Source organism: Belonocnema kinseyi, chromosome 8 (assembly GCF_010883055.1).
Source record: "Belonocnema kinseyi isolate 2016_QV_RU_SX_M_011 chromosome 8, B_treatae_v1, whole genome shotgun sequence".
Classification (NCBI taxonomy): Eukaryota; Metazoa; Arthropoda; class Insecta; order Hymenoptera; family Cynipidae; genus Belonocnema; species Belonocnema kinseyi.
In genome coordinates, this window is record NC_046664.1 from 26656269 (window position 1) to 26676271 (window position 20003).

General features: G+C 34.3%; 1 protein-coding gene across 1 annotated transcript in view; it reads right to left on the reverse strand.

The window, feature by feature from the left end:
- Positions 1-14211: 14211 nt before the first annotated feature.
- LOC117178419 overlaps positions 14212-20003 on the reverse strand; it is an 873788-nt gene continuing 867996 nt past the window's right edge. Inside the window, exon 5 of the mRNA XM_033369846.1 lies at positions 14212-18933. Coding sequence (XP_033225737.1) covers positions 15298-18933 — 3636 coding nt within the window. The 3' untranslated portion in view covers positions 14212-15297. The remainder of the gene's footprint in view (positions 18934-20003) is intronic.

Consider the following 20003-nt stretch of genomic DNA (forward strand, 5'->3'; position numbering starts at 1 on the left):
AATCTTTGCTCAATTATTGAAGTCTTTGTGAACTCTGTTTAGATCTATCCGAAATTAATGAAATCTTTGTGCAATTTTTGAAGTATATCTGCAATCTTTGTAAAACATTTCAAAGGCTTGGGAAATTATTAAAATATTGGCGAAATGTTTGAAATCTACATCAAATCTTTGAAATCTTTGGAAAATCATTTAAATGTTTGTGAAAACTTCATATAATCTTTGTGAAATATTTAAACATTTTTGCGAAATACTTGAAATCTTTGGGAAATCATTAAAATTGTTTTCAAAACTTTGTGTAATATTTGAAATATTTGGTAATATTTATGAAATTATTAAAATATTTCGAATATCATTGAAAACTTTGTGAATTCTTATAAATCTATCCAAAAATCTTCAAATCTTTGTGCAAACTTTGTAATCTATCTGAAATCTTTGTGAAATCTTTATAAAATCTTTGAAATCTTTGAAATTTTTTGCGAAATATTTAAAATATTTGAGAAAACATTGAAATCTTTGTCAAAACTTTGTGAAATCTTTCAAATATTTTTTTTATTCGGCAATATTTGTGAAATTATTAATATCTTTGTGAGAGCTTTGGGAAATGATTAATGTCATTGCGAAATTTTTTTAATCTATTCAAAATCTTTGTGCAATCTTTGTACTTTATCTGAAATCTTTGCTAAATCTTCGTAAAATTTTTTAAATCTATCCGAAATTTTCGAACATATTTGTGGAATCTTTGGGAAATCATTGAAATCTTTGTACAAACTTTGATGTCTATCTGAAATCTTCGTGAAATCTTTAAAATATTTGTGCAATCTTTGGAAAATCATTTAAATGTTTGTGCGATTTTCGATGTCCACCTGAAATCTTTATAAAATATTTACAATCTTTGTGAAATCTTTAAAATATTAGAGAAATCATTAAAATCAGAGAAAGTAACGTTACAAACTAATGATAAATTTAAAAGGTTTCCTCTTTTTTCTATTTTCAAGGAACATTATGTATAGAATTCCTGAAAATAAAGCCAAGAATCCAACGATCATATATAGACAATCACTATAAAATCCTCCTATTTTAATTTTTAAAAAAATCCTTCTTTAAAAAATTAAATAATTAATTAACTAACAATCCTCCTTCATGTCTTCATTCTTAGGTATCAAAGAGAGAGCATCGTTGTGAATAATATTTATAAATGTTCCTTTATTGTGATTTGATAGTAATATAAATAAAAGACGAACGAAATGAAAAAAGAAAAGGAAGGGGATTTAGTTGGTCGCCTTCTCACTTTTTCCCCTATTTTGTATTTTTGTGCAGAATATTTTGTTTCAAAGAATAATTTTCGAAGTCTATCTGAAATCTTTGCGAAATCTTTAAAATCATTGAGAAATCATTGAAATCTTTGTGAAAGCATTGTGCAATCTTTAAAGTCTATCTGAAATTCTTGCGAAATAATTAAACAAATTTTAATCTTTGGGAAAAAATTGAAATCCTTGTAAATTATTTGTGAAATCTTCGTGAAATCCTTGAAAATCTTTGTGCAATATTTGTAATCGATTTGCAGTCTTTGCGAAGTATTTGAAATCTTTGTGAAATATTTGAAATTTTTGGGAATCATTATAATCTTTTTAACCTACCCGTGTGGAAATAACTCCATTTGGCCCTATTACAAGTCGGGAGCTAATACGGGGCTAGTCGGGTTATTAATTTGGACAAAGTACCCAGTCGGGGACTAATCGGGGACTAGTTGGGCTTTTTGTTGTCAAAATTTCAGTCGGGGCCTGGTCGGTGGTTGGTCAAGGCTAGTCGGGCCTTTTTGTTCACTAATGATTTTTTTTATTCTAAAACACTAAGAATATATTTAACATTAATGTTACACCGTTTTTTGGAGAAAAGATTTATTAATGTTAAATTCATCTCAAATATACTTAATAAATAATTATTAAGTTAATAATTTTGTACGAAAATCAACTTTTTATAAAAACAAAGATCAAAATTTTCAAAAAGACATAATCTTATTTTTTTGTAGTATTTTTTAGAAAATTGTGACCTGCAGCAGAGACTACTGTGGCCAACATGGCGGTTCCTTCAGAGCGAAGCTCTTCCATTGATGCGTTCCAGCTGAAGTTTTTTTTTTTTTTAATATTTCACAAAATTTTGGGGAATTTTAGTTACATAAATTTATGCATTTTCAAGCGTAGGATATGTTCCCTATTAAATCTTGGGTAAATTTGAGCACTTATAATATTTCAAAAAAGTTTATGGAGATTTCCGTAAATGATAAGTATTTTGACAAACTTTTAGGGAATGTTCCACAAATCTTGGGGAGTTTGGTTAATATTCCACTCGGATGTATTATCATATGACCCCTACTAGTACCCGATCATGTCCCGACTAAGTTAAGTCGGGGCACCTGACTAGCTCCCGACTAATCTACCGTGACGCTACTGGTCGGGGGCTAGTCAGATGACCCGACTAGCCCCCGACTTTGAGTGGGGTCGAATGGTCGGGAATCAGACTAGTTCCTTATTTGAATTTCTACACGGGTATCTGAAATCTTTCCGAATTATTTAAAATCTTTAAAATCTTTGGCAAATTATTCAAATATTTCAAACATTTTGCGATATCTTTGAAAAATTTGGTAATATTTGTGAAATTATTAAAAAATTTGCTAAATCTTCGGGAAATTATTGGTATTATTATAAAATCTTTTAATTATATCCGAAATCTTTGAAATATTTGTGAAATCCTTGGGAAATCATTGAAATCTTTGTACAATCTTTGAATTCTCTTTGAAATCTATGCGAGATATTTGACATTTTTGAGAAATCATACAACTCTTTGTGAAATCTTTGAAAATCTTTGCGAAATATTAAAAATAGTTTTCCAATATTTGATGATACTTGTGAGATTATTAAAATGTTTGTAAAATCTTTGGAAAATCATTGAATGATTGTCAAATCTTTTACATCTATTCGAAATCTTTAAAAATAAATATTTAAAATCTTTGGGAAATCATTGAAATATTCGTTCAATCTGTGAATTATATCTGCAATCCTTTTTGACAAAATAGAAATCATTATGAAATATTTTAACTCTATATTTCGCTGATAAACAACTATTTAAAAAAAAAATTATATTTTAATATAATTAAATTTAATTAGCAAATTAAATTAGGAATAAAATTATATTCAAATACATTTTTTAAAAATTTATTTTAGCCATTCGCAAACTTAAAAATATTTTAAGTAAAAATTAGATTTGCCCCCCCCCCCTCTCTCTATTAAACTTTAAAAACAAATTATGAATCTCGCTCTGCTCCGTAGTTTAGTGCCTTAGTGGACTAGAACGGTAATCTGTAGAGTATATACCTGGGGACGAATCCCAGCGGAGCTGGTTACAATTTTTTCACTGCTAAAGGCAATAAACTTTGAGAACAGTTGAAAAAAAAAAACAATATTTTGCTGCTAATATCCCGTTTACCAACGAAATGTCGTATACAGTTTATTATATTGCAATTAACGGATAAAAAAATCTTAAGAAATGAATTTTTTATATACAGATTCGAACCCATGAGTATCAGTGCGTGAAACAGTCGACTTTATTATAGAAATATATTTTTAATTTTTTACCAGTTGAGCTACTCTGTTTTCTCGGTAAGTTTTTTTCAAAGTTAATCGTAAAATAATGTATCAGCTGTAAGATTCAAAAATACAGGAGACATATATAATCTTTTCAAAAACCTTTAACATGAAGTTTTGAAATTTAGACGCTTAGAATTGATTTATTTTATCTATTTTGATGCTTTGGTAACGTATACAAATATTGTGTTTCTATGGTCTCGTGGGCTCGAATTCCAACTCAGGAAGTTTATTTACTCCATGAATGTTAAATAATTTAACAATGAAAATTTCGAGATATTAAATAAAAGTTTATGAAAGTTATTTCAAGTTGGAATTTTTTTAAAAACTGCATTAATGTAGAAGTGCATTAACAAAAATTGGCTTTGTCAGTTCTTATAAAAAATATTGTTTTCGTTAAAAATCACAATTTTAATTGGACACAATTTTTTTCGTACACAAGTTTTGGAGGTAGCATCACATTATTATAACAGAAAAAAATCCTTGTTCAAGAATTCAAATAAAAATAGGAATATATTTCTGAATATTTGAAATGGGATCAAAGCTTTAACAAAGTGTAAAATATTTGCTTGAATATATAAAAAACTATAGAATTTGAAAGATAAAATCTGTGTCTTTATATATATTTATTTCTTATTATAGTCGTAAATTTGTGATTTTTTTTTTAATAAGAAAAATACGCGTCAATTAATTTCCTCTCAAAAACAAAAAATTTCATCGCTTAGAGATTCTGCTACTTGAAGTCGATCTGTCTGTTTTGAAATGGATTCGATCATAAGAAACAAATGTTATGATATAATTCAAAAATAAAAAAATTTACGATTATTTTCTGTTTCCGATATATATAATAAAATAGTTTCACTTATATAAAATATGCACATGTAGTTATAAACGTTCAATGGACACTACCAATGTTAATAAAATAAAGCACAAGTGAGAAAAGTGATTTAAGGCGTTCCTCATTTAAAGTTGGCAATTCTCCTTGCCTTATAAATCATGATTTTCTCAATTCTCATCAGGCGAAAGTGTCTGGCTTCAGAAGAAAGTTCTAACTAAAGAAACTTATAATCGTGATGTTTCTGCAAATTGTTTTCTAATGAGTAATAATTGAGACAAATTTCAACTGCAGTAAATTTATTTCATCCAGAGAAACAATAAATTCTTCAAGTCGAAAAACTAAGATCCCCAACTGTCATTCTATCCTATTGAATCCTATTTGATCTTATGATTTTGTCTTCTCTTCTATCTTATACTCCTTTTTTATAACATTCCCATTCAGGTCTATCTTTCAAAAAATCAATCCTTTTCTATCCTTCTATATTACTTCATCCTATTCCACCTTCGAAAAGTTCGATCCTTTCCTATCCGGATTAATACTCTTTTCCATTTCTCTTCTCAATAATTTCCTATCCTCTCCAATCCTTTTCACAAAATTATTTCTCAACTTTTGCGAAAGTTTTACAGAGTCTATATTAATACGTTTCGCTGCACTGTACGTGCAATCACTGGCTTTCATTTCACTGTCACTAGAGAGTATAGTAAGCGAAGGTGACCACACGAAAGGTATGGTGGGGTTGGATAGTATTCCGCCAACACCGAGGGTAAGAATGGGGGTGGTGGGAGGGGAGGGGGGAGGGGGCGATGGGCGGCCAATGATAACCGAAGACCGCCTTCTCGTTCTCTTCGGACCCTCTCTTTTTAGTCTTTTCGCTCTCTATCTCAGTCTCCCTCTCCCAATCTCTCTTTCCTCCTCTCGCTCTATCCATCTCTGTTCCTACCTGTCTTTCTCACCCTCGTTCTCCCACGCTACACCTGTCGTGCGCACGGCGAGACTGGAATAGTAGTGAGCTCTAGGCGCAAATACATATACGAGTACTCGATCTTACTAAGGTCGATGCCACGACAAATCCATCTATCTTTTATGTACTCTCGTATCCGAGCTTTAGTCTCTATGTGCAAACTTCGGAGTAGTTATACAGATAGAAAAAGAAACAAAGTGCATATGTCACATTCGACAGCTGCTTCAGACTTCATTCAATATTTTATTCATTGTTTTAGTTTACGGTGCTTTCAAAAGAAGAAGTGATGCTTTATGATTTTGGGGAACGTGCATCTAAAAGGAGAATTTTTTTGTAAATGTTTTTGAAAAGATAATGTAAAAAACGTTTTAAACCTATTATTTCGAAGTTCATTACAATTTCGCTATCAGGAGTAGCCTAACTATTCTCCTAGAGGCCTAGAAGTTTTCCACCAATTCTATTTGCAGCTCGGAAGCATCCCAATTATTTGGTTAGAAGTACTTCACCATTTCCAATTCTAGAAGCTGTCCAAAAATCCTCTTAGAACTGGTGAATAAATCCTATTTGCAGCTTAAAAGAATCGCAAGTATTCACCTTGAAGTGTGCAATGAAGTACCTATCCCTTTTCCAGCTCAAAAGCAGCCTAATTATTTTTCTAGAAGTGCTACACCAATCCTACTTTCAGTGCAGTTACAGCCTAACTATTACCCTGAAAGTAATCTACTAATTGCATCCCGCAAATAATTTCAATATTCTACTCGAACTGGTAAACCAATTCCATTTCCAGCTAAAAATCAATTCAAGTACTCCCCTAGGTCCTAGAACAACTACACCAATTCAATTTTTAGTTCAGAAGCAGTATTACTTTTTTTTAGCTAAGACGCATCCCGAATATTTTTATCAAAGAACTTACCCAACCCATGCTCAGCTCAAAAGCAGCACAACTATTTCCCTAGAACTGCTATACTAAACGCCTGCCCAGAACTAGTTTAAATACTCCATTTGAAATGTTAAACAAATCTCAGTTCCAGCTAAGAATGAGCCCAACTATTCCCTTAGAAGTACTTTCCCACTTCCATTTTTAATTCAGAACCAGTATAACTATTTTCAGCTTAAAAGCATCATGAATATTTCCCTAAAACTGCTTTACCCAACCCATTTTAAGATCAAAAGCATCCCAAGTATTAACCTTGAGATGCTTTACCCATCCCATTTTCAGCTAAAAATAAGGCCTTATTATTTTTCTAGCAGTGCTACACCAGTCCCATTTCCAGCTCACAAGCAGCCGAATTATTTTCCTAGAAGTTTTACAAAAGTCCCATTTTCAGCTCAGAAGCATCCCAATGATTAACCTTGAAGTAATTTACGCATCCCTTTTCCAGCTCTGAAGCAGCCTAATTATTTCCCTATAAGTGCTATAACAATCCAATTTCCAGATAAGAATCAGCCTAACTATTCCCCCAGAAGTACTATAGCAATTCAATTTTTAGTTCAGAAACTGTATAACTATTTTCAGTTCAGAAGCATCCCGAATATTCCCCTAACCCAACTCATTTCCAGCTCAAAAGATCTTAAGTATTAATACTGAAGTGCTTTACCCATCCCATTTCCAGATCAAAAACAGCCTACTTATTTCCCTGAGAGTACTACGCCAATCCCATTTCCTGCTCAAAATCAGCTGAATTATTGCCTTAGAAGTTTTTCAAAAATTCCATTTTCAGCTATAAAGCATTCTAATTATACACCTTGAAGTGCCATCATCCATCCCATTTCCAGGAAAGAAGCAGCCTAATTATTTCATGTTATAAATTCGAAATTTGGAAAATCCCTATCTTATCTGACTTGTGCCTGACCAATTATTTATTTTTCTTGAGCGTTATAAATTTTGCTTTCATGTAATTCATATCTAGGGAAACCAAATTTTTTTCAAACAAACTTACGTAAATATTTTTAAACGTCAATGAAATTTAAAAAATCGAACTCTGAAGCTAAAAATGTCTCCATTTAAAGTAATAAAAATGAAGCTGCAAATTGAAGCACTGAAAGTGGAACTCTTGAACTTTATAATTTAAGTAAAAAATTGTTTATTTACAAAAATTTTCATTTAATTGCTCAATAATTTACACGTGTAAAATGTAAGTTACTAACACTTTTCAACTGAACCACTTTAAATTCAATGTGGTTAAACTCCCAAATAAGGATTTATTTACTTTTATAAATTGCGTAGAGTTTAAAAATTCAGATTCAGTTTCAGAAATATTACAAACAAAACGTTACAATTTTCAATGGTCTAAATTGAAAAACTAATCAATGAATGACAAATGTCTTAAATTATATCATTTTAAGTAATTTGGAGCTACAACCATTAAAGATTGAACGATTACACTTTTTTAATAAACTGATCGTTAAAATATTCAACATTTTATTTCAAAATCTTGCAATATTTACATGTTGCGCTACATTTTTTCAAATTAAAAAAAAAAATTTAGAACTTCTAAACATCTTTTTAAATGATTCGAATTTTTTCTAAAACTTTTCTTAAACATTTTTTTCATAAACCTGCCAAAATTATAAAAATTTCCTTAAAAATTTCCACCACTCATTCCTGTTAATTTTGAAAATTTTTCTAAATTTTTTTACACATTCTCTTAAAATTAATTTTTCAACATCAAAAAACTTTTTGAATGTTCCTAGGATTATTTTTTATTCTTCTGAAGCCTTTTAAAATTCTTAAAAAGCTTCTGATTTTTTTTCGAAATCTCCCAAAATCTATATTTTCTATTAAATTAGGGCGTGGGCTATTTGCAACGAAATATTGGTACCAATAGCCGGATTCTGCCTGTACACGTAGACATTTTGTTTAAATTATTTGAAATAATTTCAAATTTTTAATTAATTTTGAACTTTTTAGAAATTTCTCAATACCTTTTTAACTTACTCGAATTATTTCTAAAATATTATATGATCAATTGTTATTTATACATACAAATTGAAAAATTTGACTTACTAATTAATTTCTTCTAAATATAACAATTGCAACTGTGACGTTCAAATTTCACTTTCTTTTCTTAGTTTTGAATATTTAATTTATAATGACTAATTTTAAATGAACATTCAGATATTTCTAAAAATTATGTGATTGTTCTTTTTCTTAATTAAAATATTAAAAATGTAATGGTTTCAAAATGGGATATTTTAGACTGAAATTTAATTATGAGCCTTTAATTATGAGTACATTATTTTGAAGTTACTTCAAAATTCAAAATAGTTTACAAAGTTTTAATATGGAATTTACATTTGCTTCTAATAGAAACCGTTTAATTTGTAACGCTAAAATCTGCAAATCTAAAATTGTGTACTGATTTCAAATCGTCTTGTAAAATCCATTATTATTTACTTTCAAAATTTGAAAGTACAATTTAGTTTTGAAAATCATTAATTTATATTCATAGCTTATCAAATACAATTCTTTTTAAATCGAAAATCTTCGATTTCAAACGCTTCTAATTTTTAATTATTTAATACTTCAAAACTGCAATTTAAACATCTTTAAATTAAAATGTACGTTAATTAATTATTTTTCTGTATGGTTAGAATATCATTATTTCGATTATCAAGTCTATTCATGAAATCAAATTAATTTTAAAGGAAATTTCAATTTCAGCCTGAGGATTAATTAGGTAAATAAATCAAATTTTTCAAACATCTAACCACTGTTTAACATGAATAAATATTTTTCAATATTTCTTTTCTAATATATAGTTTATTCAAAACATTGAAATGTTATTTTTTTAATAAAAAATATAGTAATCATGTACAAAATTGCCTCTTTATTTCGTCGGGAAACAAGGAATTGTAAATTGGTATCATTCGTCTGCCTGACTGAAATATTAAATGTTAAAAAATTAATTGAAGTGGACTTACCACGTTTTTTCACTTATTCCTCAACTATTCTGCTAAAAATGATTCAATAATCCCATTGCTAACTCAGAACCTTTCCAACTTTTTTCTTAGTTAGTTCCTTCAAGTTTGGTTTAGAAATTCCCTTGACTGTTGTAATTGGTATTAATTGTCAATTGGTTAATTGTTATTTGGCATTCCCCAATTCAATTTATTTTAGAAAAATCGCAACATTTTTCATCACACTGCCGATTTCGTATAACTGACAAATTGTAAGACAAATAAGAAAACATATCTCTTTCCTTCAGAGCAGACTTAGAATTATCGAACCATGAAAATACTGATCTCTCAGCGCTGACCGGTTATATTTTTAATAAAATACAATATTTCTTATCAGGTGCGTGTACTTGCATATCTAGGTATCAAATCCATAGTGGATTCGATTTCAGGTGTACACCTGTTATTACCCGCGGAGAGTGGAGGCTGTTCGTTAGGTGTCGAGGAATTGAAGGTGCTAATCTAATCTCTTTGGGCGATTAAAGGCCGGCAATAAGGGCAAGCGAGCTGAATCGCCAAGAACTGACTAGAGCCAACTTACGTGTAATTAAGTATCCTGCTCAAATTACGCGTGGACCCTCTCCCGAGATCCACTTCTAATTACCGTGGTCGACCGATGTCAGTGTACTTTTTGTTTGTTTGCAGAAGAATTTAGCGGAGTTTTAGCGATGGACCGCGCCTGGTAGGCGTCGGCTAAAAAAGCCCAAAGGAGATTACTGATAAATGAGCGGCTATTTCTCATTTCGGAGAGACTTCGAATCTTCATAAAAATGAGGGCAGTTGGGTCGAGCGTAGGCGTGGTAGGGATTTCTGCATTTTTTCTGTCCCCTTATTATTATTTATTTGACGGATCCAAATGCGAGGACCGTCAATCATCTGAAAATCTAGAAAAAGTCTGTCTCATCCTTGGTGCATATGATATTTTTTATAACAAATAAAAATATCAATTTGGAATTGTCAATAAAGAAAGCATGTTTTGCGGTAATTTTAAAGGTAATTTATGGTAACTTGCCTTAAAATGCTCAAAACTCCATGTAGAAATATCTATGTATTTGCGGAAATTTATGGTATTTTACAGGTAAATATGGCGACTTACTATGAATCACCCAAAATTCAATTAGACAAATATTTATAAATTCCCGGAATTTTTTGGTTAATTGATGATAATATGACAGGCAATTTATGTTAATTTAATATAAATGATCGAAAATTCAACTTAAAAATGTCTGCAAATTTGCGGAAATCTATGGAAGATATTGATCGTTTATAAAGATTTTACAGGTAAATATGGTAACTTACCATAAATGATCCAAAATTAAATTTGAAACATTTTTATAAATTTTCGGAAATTTTTGGTTGTTTATGGTAATATGACAGGTAATTTAAAATAAATGACGGACGATGAAATTGAAAAAGTTTAGAAATTTACGAAAATTTATAAATATTTTCAGTAATTATTTGTAATTTCACAGGTAAATATGGTAATTTACCATAAATTATCCAACATTCGAAAAAAAAGTTTGAATTTCAGAAAATTGGTGAAATTTTTTGTAGTTTATGGTAATATTACAGGTAATTTTTGGTAACTTTCCATAAATTACCAAAAATTTAATTAAATGTAAATTTATAAATTTCCGGAAATTTGTATTGTAATATTTAAGGTAATTTCTGGTAACTTAAGATAAATTTTTTTTAAAACACTTTGAAAATGTCTAAATATTCGAGTGTTTACGGTAATTTTACAGTAAATATGGTACTTTACCATACATTACCCAACATTCAATTAAACAGATATTCATAAATTTCCAGAAATTTTTTGGTGACTTATAGTTACATTACAGGTAATTTATAGTAATTTAAAATAAATTACCAATAATTCAATTTAAAAAGTCAATATATTTGCGGAAATTTATGGACATTTTCGCTAATTGCACAAGCAAATATGATAACTTTCCATAAATTATCCAAAATTTTTTTAATTCCGAAAACTTATGCAATTTTGGATAGTTTATGGTAATATTACAAGTAATTAATGGCAATTACAGATAAGTTACCCAAAATTCAATTTACAAATTTATATAAATTTGACGACATTTTCGGTAATTTTAGGGTAAATATGGCGACTTTCCATAAATTATCCAAAATTCAATTAAAATATTTTGAAATAAATTTCTGAAAACTTATGAAAAGTTTTGGTAATTTATGATAACAATACAGGTAATTTCTGATAACTTAAAATAAATTACCCAAAATTCTATTAAGAAATTTCTTGAAATTACAATTACAATTACAACAAATTAAACAAAATTCCTTTTTAACCATTTTGAATAATTTCTCGGAAATTTATGAAATTAAAAATTCAATTTAAAAATGTCTATACGTTTGCGGCGATTATCGCTCATTTATGGTAATTTCACACGTAAATACGATAACTTACCATTAATGATCAAAAATTCAATTTTAAATATTTCTAGAAATTTCCGGAAATTTATGAAATTGTTTGGCAACTTGTGGTAATATCATAAGTAAATTATGGTAACTTAAGTTTAATTAAACAAAATTCAATTTAAAAATGTCCATAAATTTGCGGTAATTTTCGGTATTTTATGGTAATTTTACAGGTAAATATGGTAACTTACCATAAATTATCCTAAATTTTATTTTAACTATTTTTAATAACTTTTACGAAATTTATTAATTTTTTTAGTGATTTGTGGTAACTTAAGGTAAGCCACTTAATATTAAACCTAAACATGTTTATAAATTTGCGGATATTTATGAACATTTTTGATAATTTATGGCTATTTCACGGGTAAATATGTTAACTTACCATAAATGGTCAAAAACTAAATTTGCAACATTTTCATCAATTACCAGATATTTTCAATAATTAATCATAATTTTACAGGTGAATATGTTAATTTACCATAAATAATCAAGAATTAAATTTTAAACATTTTGATAAATTTCCTAAAATTTATGAATTTTTTGTAATTTATGGTGATATTATATTCAATTTATGATAAATTAAGATAAATGAACCAATATTCAATTTAAAAATGCCTATAAATTTGTGGCAATTTGCGGTCAATTATGACAATTTCACAGGTAAATATGGTACTTTATCATAAATTATCCAAAATTGTATTTCTACTACTTGTAATAACTTTTCGAAAATTTATGAAATTTAAAACAAACATAAAATTTCAAAATGTATATAAGAAACTTTCGCTCATTAATGCTAATTTTACAGGTAAATATGGCAACTTGTTAGAAATGATCAAAAATACAAGTAAAATTGTTTTTATATATTTACAAAAAATTCTAAAATTCTTCTTAATTTACGGTAACTTGAGATAAATGATCAAAAATTAAATTTGAAATATTTTTATAAATTTCTCGAAATTTTTGGTCATTTATGGTAATTTTACAGCTAAAGATGTTAACTTACCATAAATTATCATAAATTGAATTTCAAACATTTTAATAAATTTCCGTACATTTTTGGTAATTTATAGCAATTTTATATGTAATTTATGGTAACTTAGGATAAATTAAACAAAATTCAAATAAAAAATGTCTATAAATTTTTAGTAATTTTCGGTAATTTATGGTAATTTTGCAGGTAAATATGGTAACTTACCATAAATTATCAAAAATTTCATTTTAACCATTTTTAATAACGTCTAGGAAATTTATGAATTTTTTTGGTGATTATGGTAACTTAGAATAATTCACCCAATATTAAATTTAAAAATGATTATAAATTTGAGGAAATTTATGGAAAGTTTCGGCAATTTACAGTAATTTTACAGATAAATAGGGTAAATTACCATAAATTACCCGGAACTTCATAAAATTTTTTTGTAATTTATGGTAGCAATACAGGTAATTTCTGGTAATTCAAAATAAATTACCCAAAATTCAATGGAAACATTTTTTTTATTTTACAAAACTTTGTAATTTACAGTAATTTTATTAGTTATATATGGTAACTTTCTATATATTACTGCAAAATTCTATTGTCTACAACCAAAATTTGCACTCCCTAGGGAGTAAAAAGTAGAGCTTTAATGACTTTAATTTTAATGTTTGATTTTGTAATAACTGATCAATAAATGAAATAAAAACAGATCCTAATCTTAATACTAACGAATGGAAAGGTAAATTTGAAGAGTCATAGAGGATAATTTTCATATAGATATTTATTTTCATAATGATGAGTGTTCTTTATAATCGATCTATATATAATATACATCGTAGCGCTTCAATTTATACATAATTACAATTGTAGACTTTTTCTTCGTTCTTAACAGTTATTATTATTGAAGTCGTTTTTTTCGCGAGGATAGGTTCCGATTATGCGAGACCGTAAAACTGAGTAGACACGTAGAAAATATTGCTGCCTTTAAATTTTACGAAGACGTAAAAAAAAGTTTTAAAATCAGAATAGTTGTACAAAATCTTCGATTGGGCGCTAAAAGAAAATTCTTCTATTAAAAAATTGGACACTGAATTTTCTGACCAAAATAAAAATCTACTTCAAAGTTCACCGGGTTTACTTTCAAAATTAGAATATAAAACGATAAAAATGCGCCAAACCTAGTTTTTGCGACCAATTTCCATTAGTACGTTCTACCACAAAATTTACGATTTAATTCTAGGGAGGAAGTTCCGCGGCAGTGCCCGCTACTGGCCGCTGGTATTATCAGAGTATCGTGTTGCAATAGGCTTCCTAGGAAACAATAAATAAAATCTATCTATTCTCATTTATCTAGCGTGAGACGTCCGTCACTTTGATTCACTGGTCGATCTTTGTCCGCTTATGAACTGCACGACTTCGGCCCTCGACGCTAAAACGTCTTCCTGCCTAAAGTCTCGCAGTCCCCATCTTTTTTTTTTTCTAATCTCTCCACAAAATCCGCCGATTCATTCGACTTCTTAACGATTATAGTATGTCGTTTTTTATTTTACAAAATATGCAGTGGTCGGTATCGCCAGTCGACGATTCTCGAGCCTAGTCCTTAAATTTTATTAATACGCGATACATCAATTAGGTATATATACAAGAGCAGTGCTAATTGTTTAGAGGATTAAATATTAACGTATTTTTACTACAACGTACGTTATCACAACGACGATAAATTTACCGCGCAAGTCGTGACCCGATTTGGGAAAGTAACGACGCGTCGTAATTATCGTAATCTTCATTCGTTTTCTGTCTCTTTCTCTCTTTGTGTCTTATCTTTTTTTAATTCTTGTCCCTTTTATATTATCACGACGCGCTATAAACAAACGAGGAAGTCACGAAACTTACTCGCGAAATTTGATTTTTTTCTGGCGGAACAAGATTGGACAGTTTGCTCGTCCGACGAGTCGATTTCATGAACCGCGAATAATTTAGTTTTGATATTAGAGAGAAAATAAATATTTGCACAAATCTGTCGGGAATGGGCATCAAACATTAAAATAAATAGTAGATAATTTCCTGCTATGGTGCATACGATACTTTTATCTAAAATAGGCACTTTTCTTTCACTCTTCCTCCTTGTGGTACAATAGAGTTCTATTTTACTGCCGCTCCGCGGACAAGAAAACGGGCGCTAGCTCTGCCTATTTCAGATAAATAGTATTATTTAATCTGACATCAAATTTGTGAATACAACAGTAATGAATTCTGCAAGAAAAATGGAAAATTTGATGTCCATTCCAGATCACAATAAAAAGCAGAACATTTCGTTAGCACCCTGTGCAGTCCACTTTTCCCAACTTCAGCCACGCCCCTTTTGATATTGCACGACGACGCGCCGATGAAAAAAGTTAAGCCATTCGGGAAATAAATTTTGGCATCACAGTAAAGGATAGTCTTCTCGGCTAAAAGCACGATAGGACAAAAGCGGTCACGATCCACTGGTCGAGAGTATATGGAGGTCTCTGTGTGCTTGCGGATCCCTGGAATGGGCATCCCTGACGGCTCTCGAACCGAAGACTCTATCGCAGCCAGGAATCGTACACCTGGTTTCATCCTTCTGGTCCTCAGGAGTGGGCGAGGAGATTGGCGAATCCGGTCTAATCGCAGAAAGGTTCAGCTGACTCAAGTGCTGATGAGTGAGACCATTTAAGCCGGCGAGATGACTCGCGAAGGTGGAAAGACCTGGAAATCCGAGATGAGGAGGTAGGAGCAGAGGATGTGGTGGAGGTATCCTTGCAGCCAGATCTACCGCCGATGGTAGGCCAGCAGATAGAGGGAAGCCTCCAAGTGCCCCGATGCCTGCATCAGCATAGAGCCTCGCCAGAAATTCATTGTGCAGCAGAGAAGAGTTGATCTGCTGGTCCTCAACTCTTGGCGAGAGACTCGAAGGTAGACTCGTTGAGAGAGGTGGGCTCGAGGATGTCGAGAGCAGCTTTCTATGGAGATTGAGGTTCGCAGAGTGTCTGTCCCTTGACCTCTTTGATGGGAAAGCAGCATTGCAGCCATCCACGCTGCAACGGTGCATCAACTTCAGATGGACGTTCTGGTAGTGAGTTTTGACTCCAAAGTGATTCTGGAACACCTTTCCACAAGCGGTGCACCGCCTTGGATTCTCCCGGTCCAGAGGCACCTCCTGGGTGCTGACGAAACCTCCGTTCTCATAGCGTGCGTAGGTAATCAAGCTATTGTCCGTATCCATGGCCACTGGGGAGGGCGAGGCGCTTGATGAACGAGAGCCATGAGAGGAGTTGTCCAGGGTGGTATCCTGCTGCATCGTAACGCTGATGGGGCTGGTAGAAGCTCGGCCAGACCTCGATGGCTCCTGCATTCCCATGTACGGCATGCGACCCTGCGACAAGGACTCGAGTTGACGCAAAGCATTCGAGGAGTCGAGGGAGAGATCGTCGGCAGTTGTGGGGTGGCTGTCGACCGAGCTCGGGGCACGGGGGGGATCATCGGGACGCTCACCTTCTTGATTATGTAGCGCGGTTGCGACTTCCTCATCCTCCTCGATCTCCTCCATCGGCTCTTCAGCGTCCAAGTCATCGTCAGCCTCCTGGCTGCGTTGTGGGTCTTCGGTTGGCAGCCTCTGCTTGGATTCCTCAGACGTACCTGTTGAGCTCTTCTCCTCGACTTCCCTCGTGCCCTCGCTCTCTGTGCGTTCTCGCGACTGTCGTTCTGCTTCGGCGGCCTGTGTCAGTCTGGAAGGAGAAGAAGCGGGGGGAATGGATTCAGGATCCTGAGATTGTGCTTCCTGGGTGCTGGAAGCGTACTTTGGTTCTGGGGTGACTTGTCGCTTGGGCGACCTGACGCTGCTTGCTCTGGAACTCAGATCTCGAGGTTCATCCTGCGGTAAATCCTCACCATGGTTGTCTTCTGATGACAAGGTTTCCCGCCGGCCACTGACAGTAACAGAGTCCTGGCCCCTGTCTCGCACCTCGGGTGATCGAGAACTTAATTCGTTCTCGAGAGGAGCTGTCGGGTTTCTGGGTGATGGTGAGTTCTTTCGCTCCTCAGCTTCAAGTCGAGACATGGACATGTCCTCAGGCTGATCTTGAAAGACGGCATCGTTAGATGAATCACCGTCGGTAGAAGAAGAGTGGACCTCTGCAGGCATAGTACATCTGGTGGGATGTTGCGACTTCCTCTTCCGGACTCCTCGGTTGTGAAAGGTTGAGTTCATAGCGTGTGGATTTATCGAGAACGAGTGCTGGTCGAAATTCCCAATGGAGTCATTGTCCTCGTTGCTGTCAGGATTGCTCAAGATGTCTTCATCAGCATGCTCACCTAAGAATAGCTTTTGTCTTTTGGCTACACTGAAGTCAGCAGGCTGATCATCCTCGTCCCGAAGAGAAAGTCTTGTGGGTAAATTGCACTCATCCTCAGCCACAACAACGATACCACCATCATCGTCATCGTCATCATCGTCATCTTCTCCGTCGTGTATCGTACCTGCAGTTTGCGAAGTCGGCGAGACTCCAGATAAACTAGTTGTGCTGGTGGAAACTCTCGTAGATATCGTGGTCGTCGCCGTCGTTGTTGAATAAGCATACGTTGAGCAAGCCGTTGTACTAGAGGCAGCATTTATTGAAGCCCTATGCTGTAGAGCCTCCTCATAGGATCTTTGATTTTGAGATGGATCCATGTGCTTGAAGTCAAGGCCACACAAAGACGCAGGTGAACGGAGATCAGGTGGTGGAGTCAGGAGGGGGAATGAACCAAATGAAAGATGATTCAACCCACTTGGCGGAACTGGAAGGCCTACCTGGGGCGGCAACACTAATGCATGTGCCATTGACGATCTACCATCGTGAGGAGAAATCTTTCTGCGTAGATGGGGTGAGTGTAACTTTGGATTTGGGTTTGCGCTGTGACGATTTCTCGATCTCCTCGAGCTAAACATCATACTACATCCTTTTACCGTGCACTGATGCATCTCTCTTAAGTGAACTGCACTAAAGTGGATCTTAAGCGCTCCCTTGTCACAAAAGGTCTTGAGACATACGTTGCACTGAACCCTCTTCTTTCCAGTGGCTGGATTGATGAAAGGCGTTCCAAGATTCGGCGGCATGTTGGGAGATGCACCCCACTGATGACGTTTCCCAGGAGAATGAGGTTTCCTGCCAGGAATACCTGGTGGTCGTCCCAGGGAAGAGGCTTGCAGAGACAACGATGAAAATCGATGTTCGGCATGCTTGGACCCAATGTCTCGTCTGCTAAGATTTAGCGCACTTCCTGAGTTTTCATCATCGTCCTCATCATCATCTGATCCAAAATCACTGCTCTTCTCTCCTCCGCTGTGTGTGTCAATGCCCGATCCACTCAGGCCACTACCCGTACTGTTTGCCGAAGGTTTACTCATCAGCGAAGGGTAGTGTCCTGGGAAACTGGGTGGTAACTGTCCTGACGAAACTGCTACTGCCAGGGAATGACCGTAGGTTAAAGCAGAGGTCGAGACTGGTGCAACCTGTACATGTGGCCTCAACTGCGAAGCAGAAGAATGATGAGGTGGACTATGTGGACTATGATGTCTCGATTTCCGAGACTGGTGCATCATCGATTCCGGTGGTGTTGGCATCGGTGGGAACGCAGGCAGGCCGAGCGTTCCCAGCTTTCGGAAATCGAAGGGCTGCATGCTTTGTAGTCTATTTAGAGGCGAAGAGAAATGTGAACTCGACTCTAGGCTTCGAGGTGGTGAACTGGCGGTGCTTGTAGGTCCGTGATTTCCCGCCGAGGATGAGTAGTGCTTTTGGGTCGTTGGCGATATCGAGTGATGCGACGCTGGTGGAAGCGGTGGTGGCAAAGGGTGCGGCAATCTCGAACTTGGAGGCAATCCACAATGCAGAAGATGAAGTGGAGGCGGTAGGTGTGCTAGTGGCATCGTCGGGGGCGAAGGCCGTCTGCTAGGTGACATAGCATCCGAACCTGGCGTTCCCGCGGCCAGAAGCAGTTGCTGCACGAAGGGACGCGTCTCGGCGAATCTGAGGAACTGCTGTAAAACCAGCGGTTCCTCCTCAGCCGAGCAAATACTCCATCGGTCCAGCACAGGGCCGTTCTGCGAGTCCTGAAATTGAAAAAAATACAATTGTTAGTCATTGCATTATTAAACAAAGTATGATCAAGTGCATTTATTTGGACAAGCCTGGGTCAGATAGAGGAATCGACTTTTGCAAACCAGAAAATCATTTTGAGATCGGGTTAATTAATATTCAGTCTTGCATAACGAAATAATTATTTAAAGAAACTTGGCAGACAAGATTTTTTTATCATTGCGCCTTCTTCAGATTAGAAAACAATGAAACGGGAAACGGGTAATTTAAAAAGTGAGATACGCAACCAGAGACGGAAGCTACAAAGTAAAGCAGTAGAAAAAAAGATCTGTCACGGTTACCGGTATTTAAAAGATTAATTCTACGAAATATCTTGTTTTCTAAGAGTCGTATTTCAATCCAAGACACATTCTTTATTTTCGGGTCTTCCGTAAATTTCTTGCTGGGAGATTTTGTCTAGAGACGTCATGAGGTCCTTATAAATTTGACGCTGCAGCATATTCAGCATCTTCCCTTCACTTTCTGCGTTCATCCGACTCTCGCTTTGTTTATTTACGCATTCCAGCCAACTCGACGTAACGCAGGACGCCTTGCGCCGCGACGCTTTTGCGTCCCGTGTATATTGCTTTAACGGCACGTAAGAAGACCGCACAGCGTGGGCACACGGTTTTACCAGCGCGTGTTTAAACGTAAACTCTTATGATCCCATTATGATTTCCGTTTGTGAGTAACTGACACCTATGCTATTTCTGAACTATTTCCCTACCCAACATTTCCAGTGGGAAGTATTCTGTTTTCAAAGTTCTAATTGGATGAAATTGGGTTGTGGCTATTCACTGAATCAGGAATAAGTATTTGACCTTGAGTCTTGGTGGGAATAGATCATTCTTTTTTTTAAGCACTGATTGTGAGAAGAATAATGGAGGGTTGGGTTTCCCACTGTTTCCGCCATTCTCCAGCGGAGATTTGGATTGATCAGGTGGAGTGCGTGACGCGCGCCCTCAGTGATTCACAGTCAGAAGAGTTCCGCGAAACAGCTAAACATCGTCGTTACGTAAATGTAGTGGAGGAACTTAAACGACCC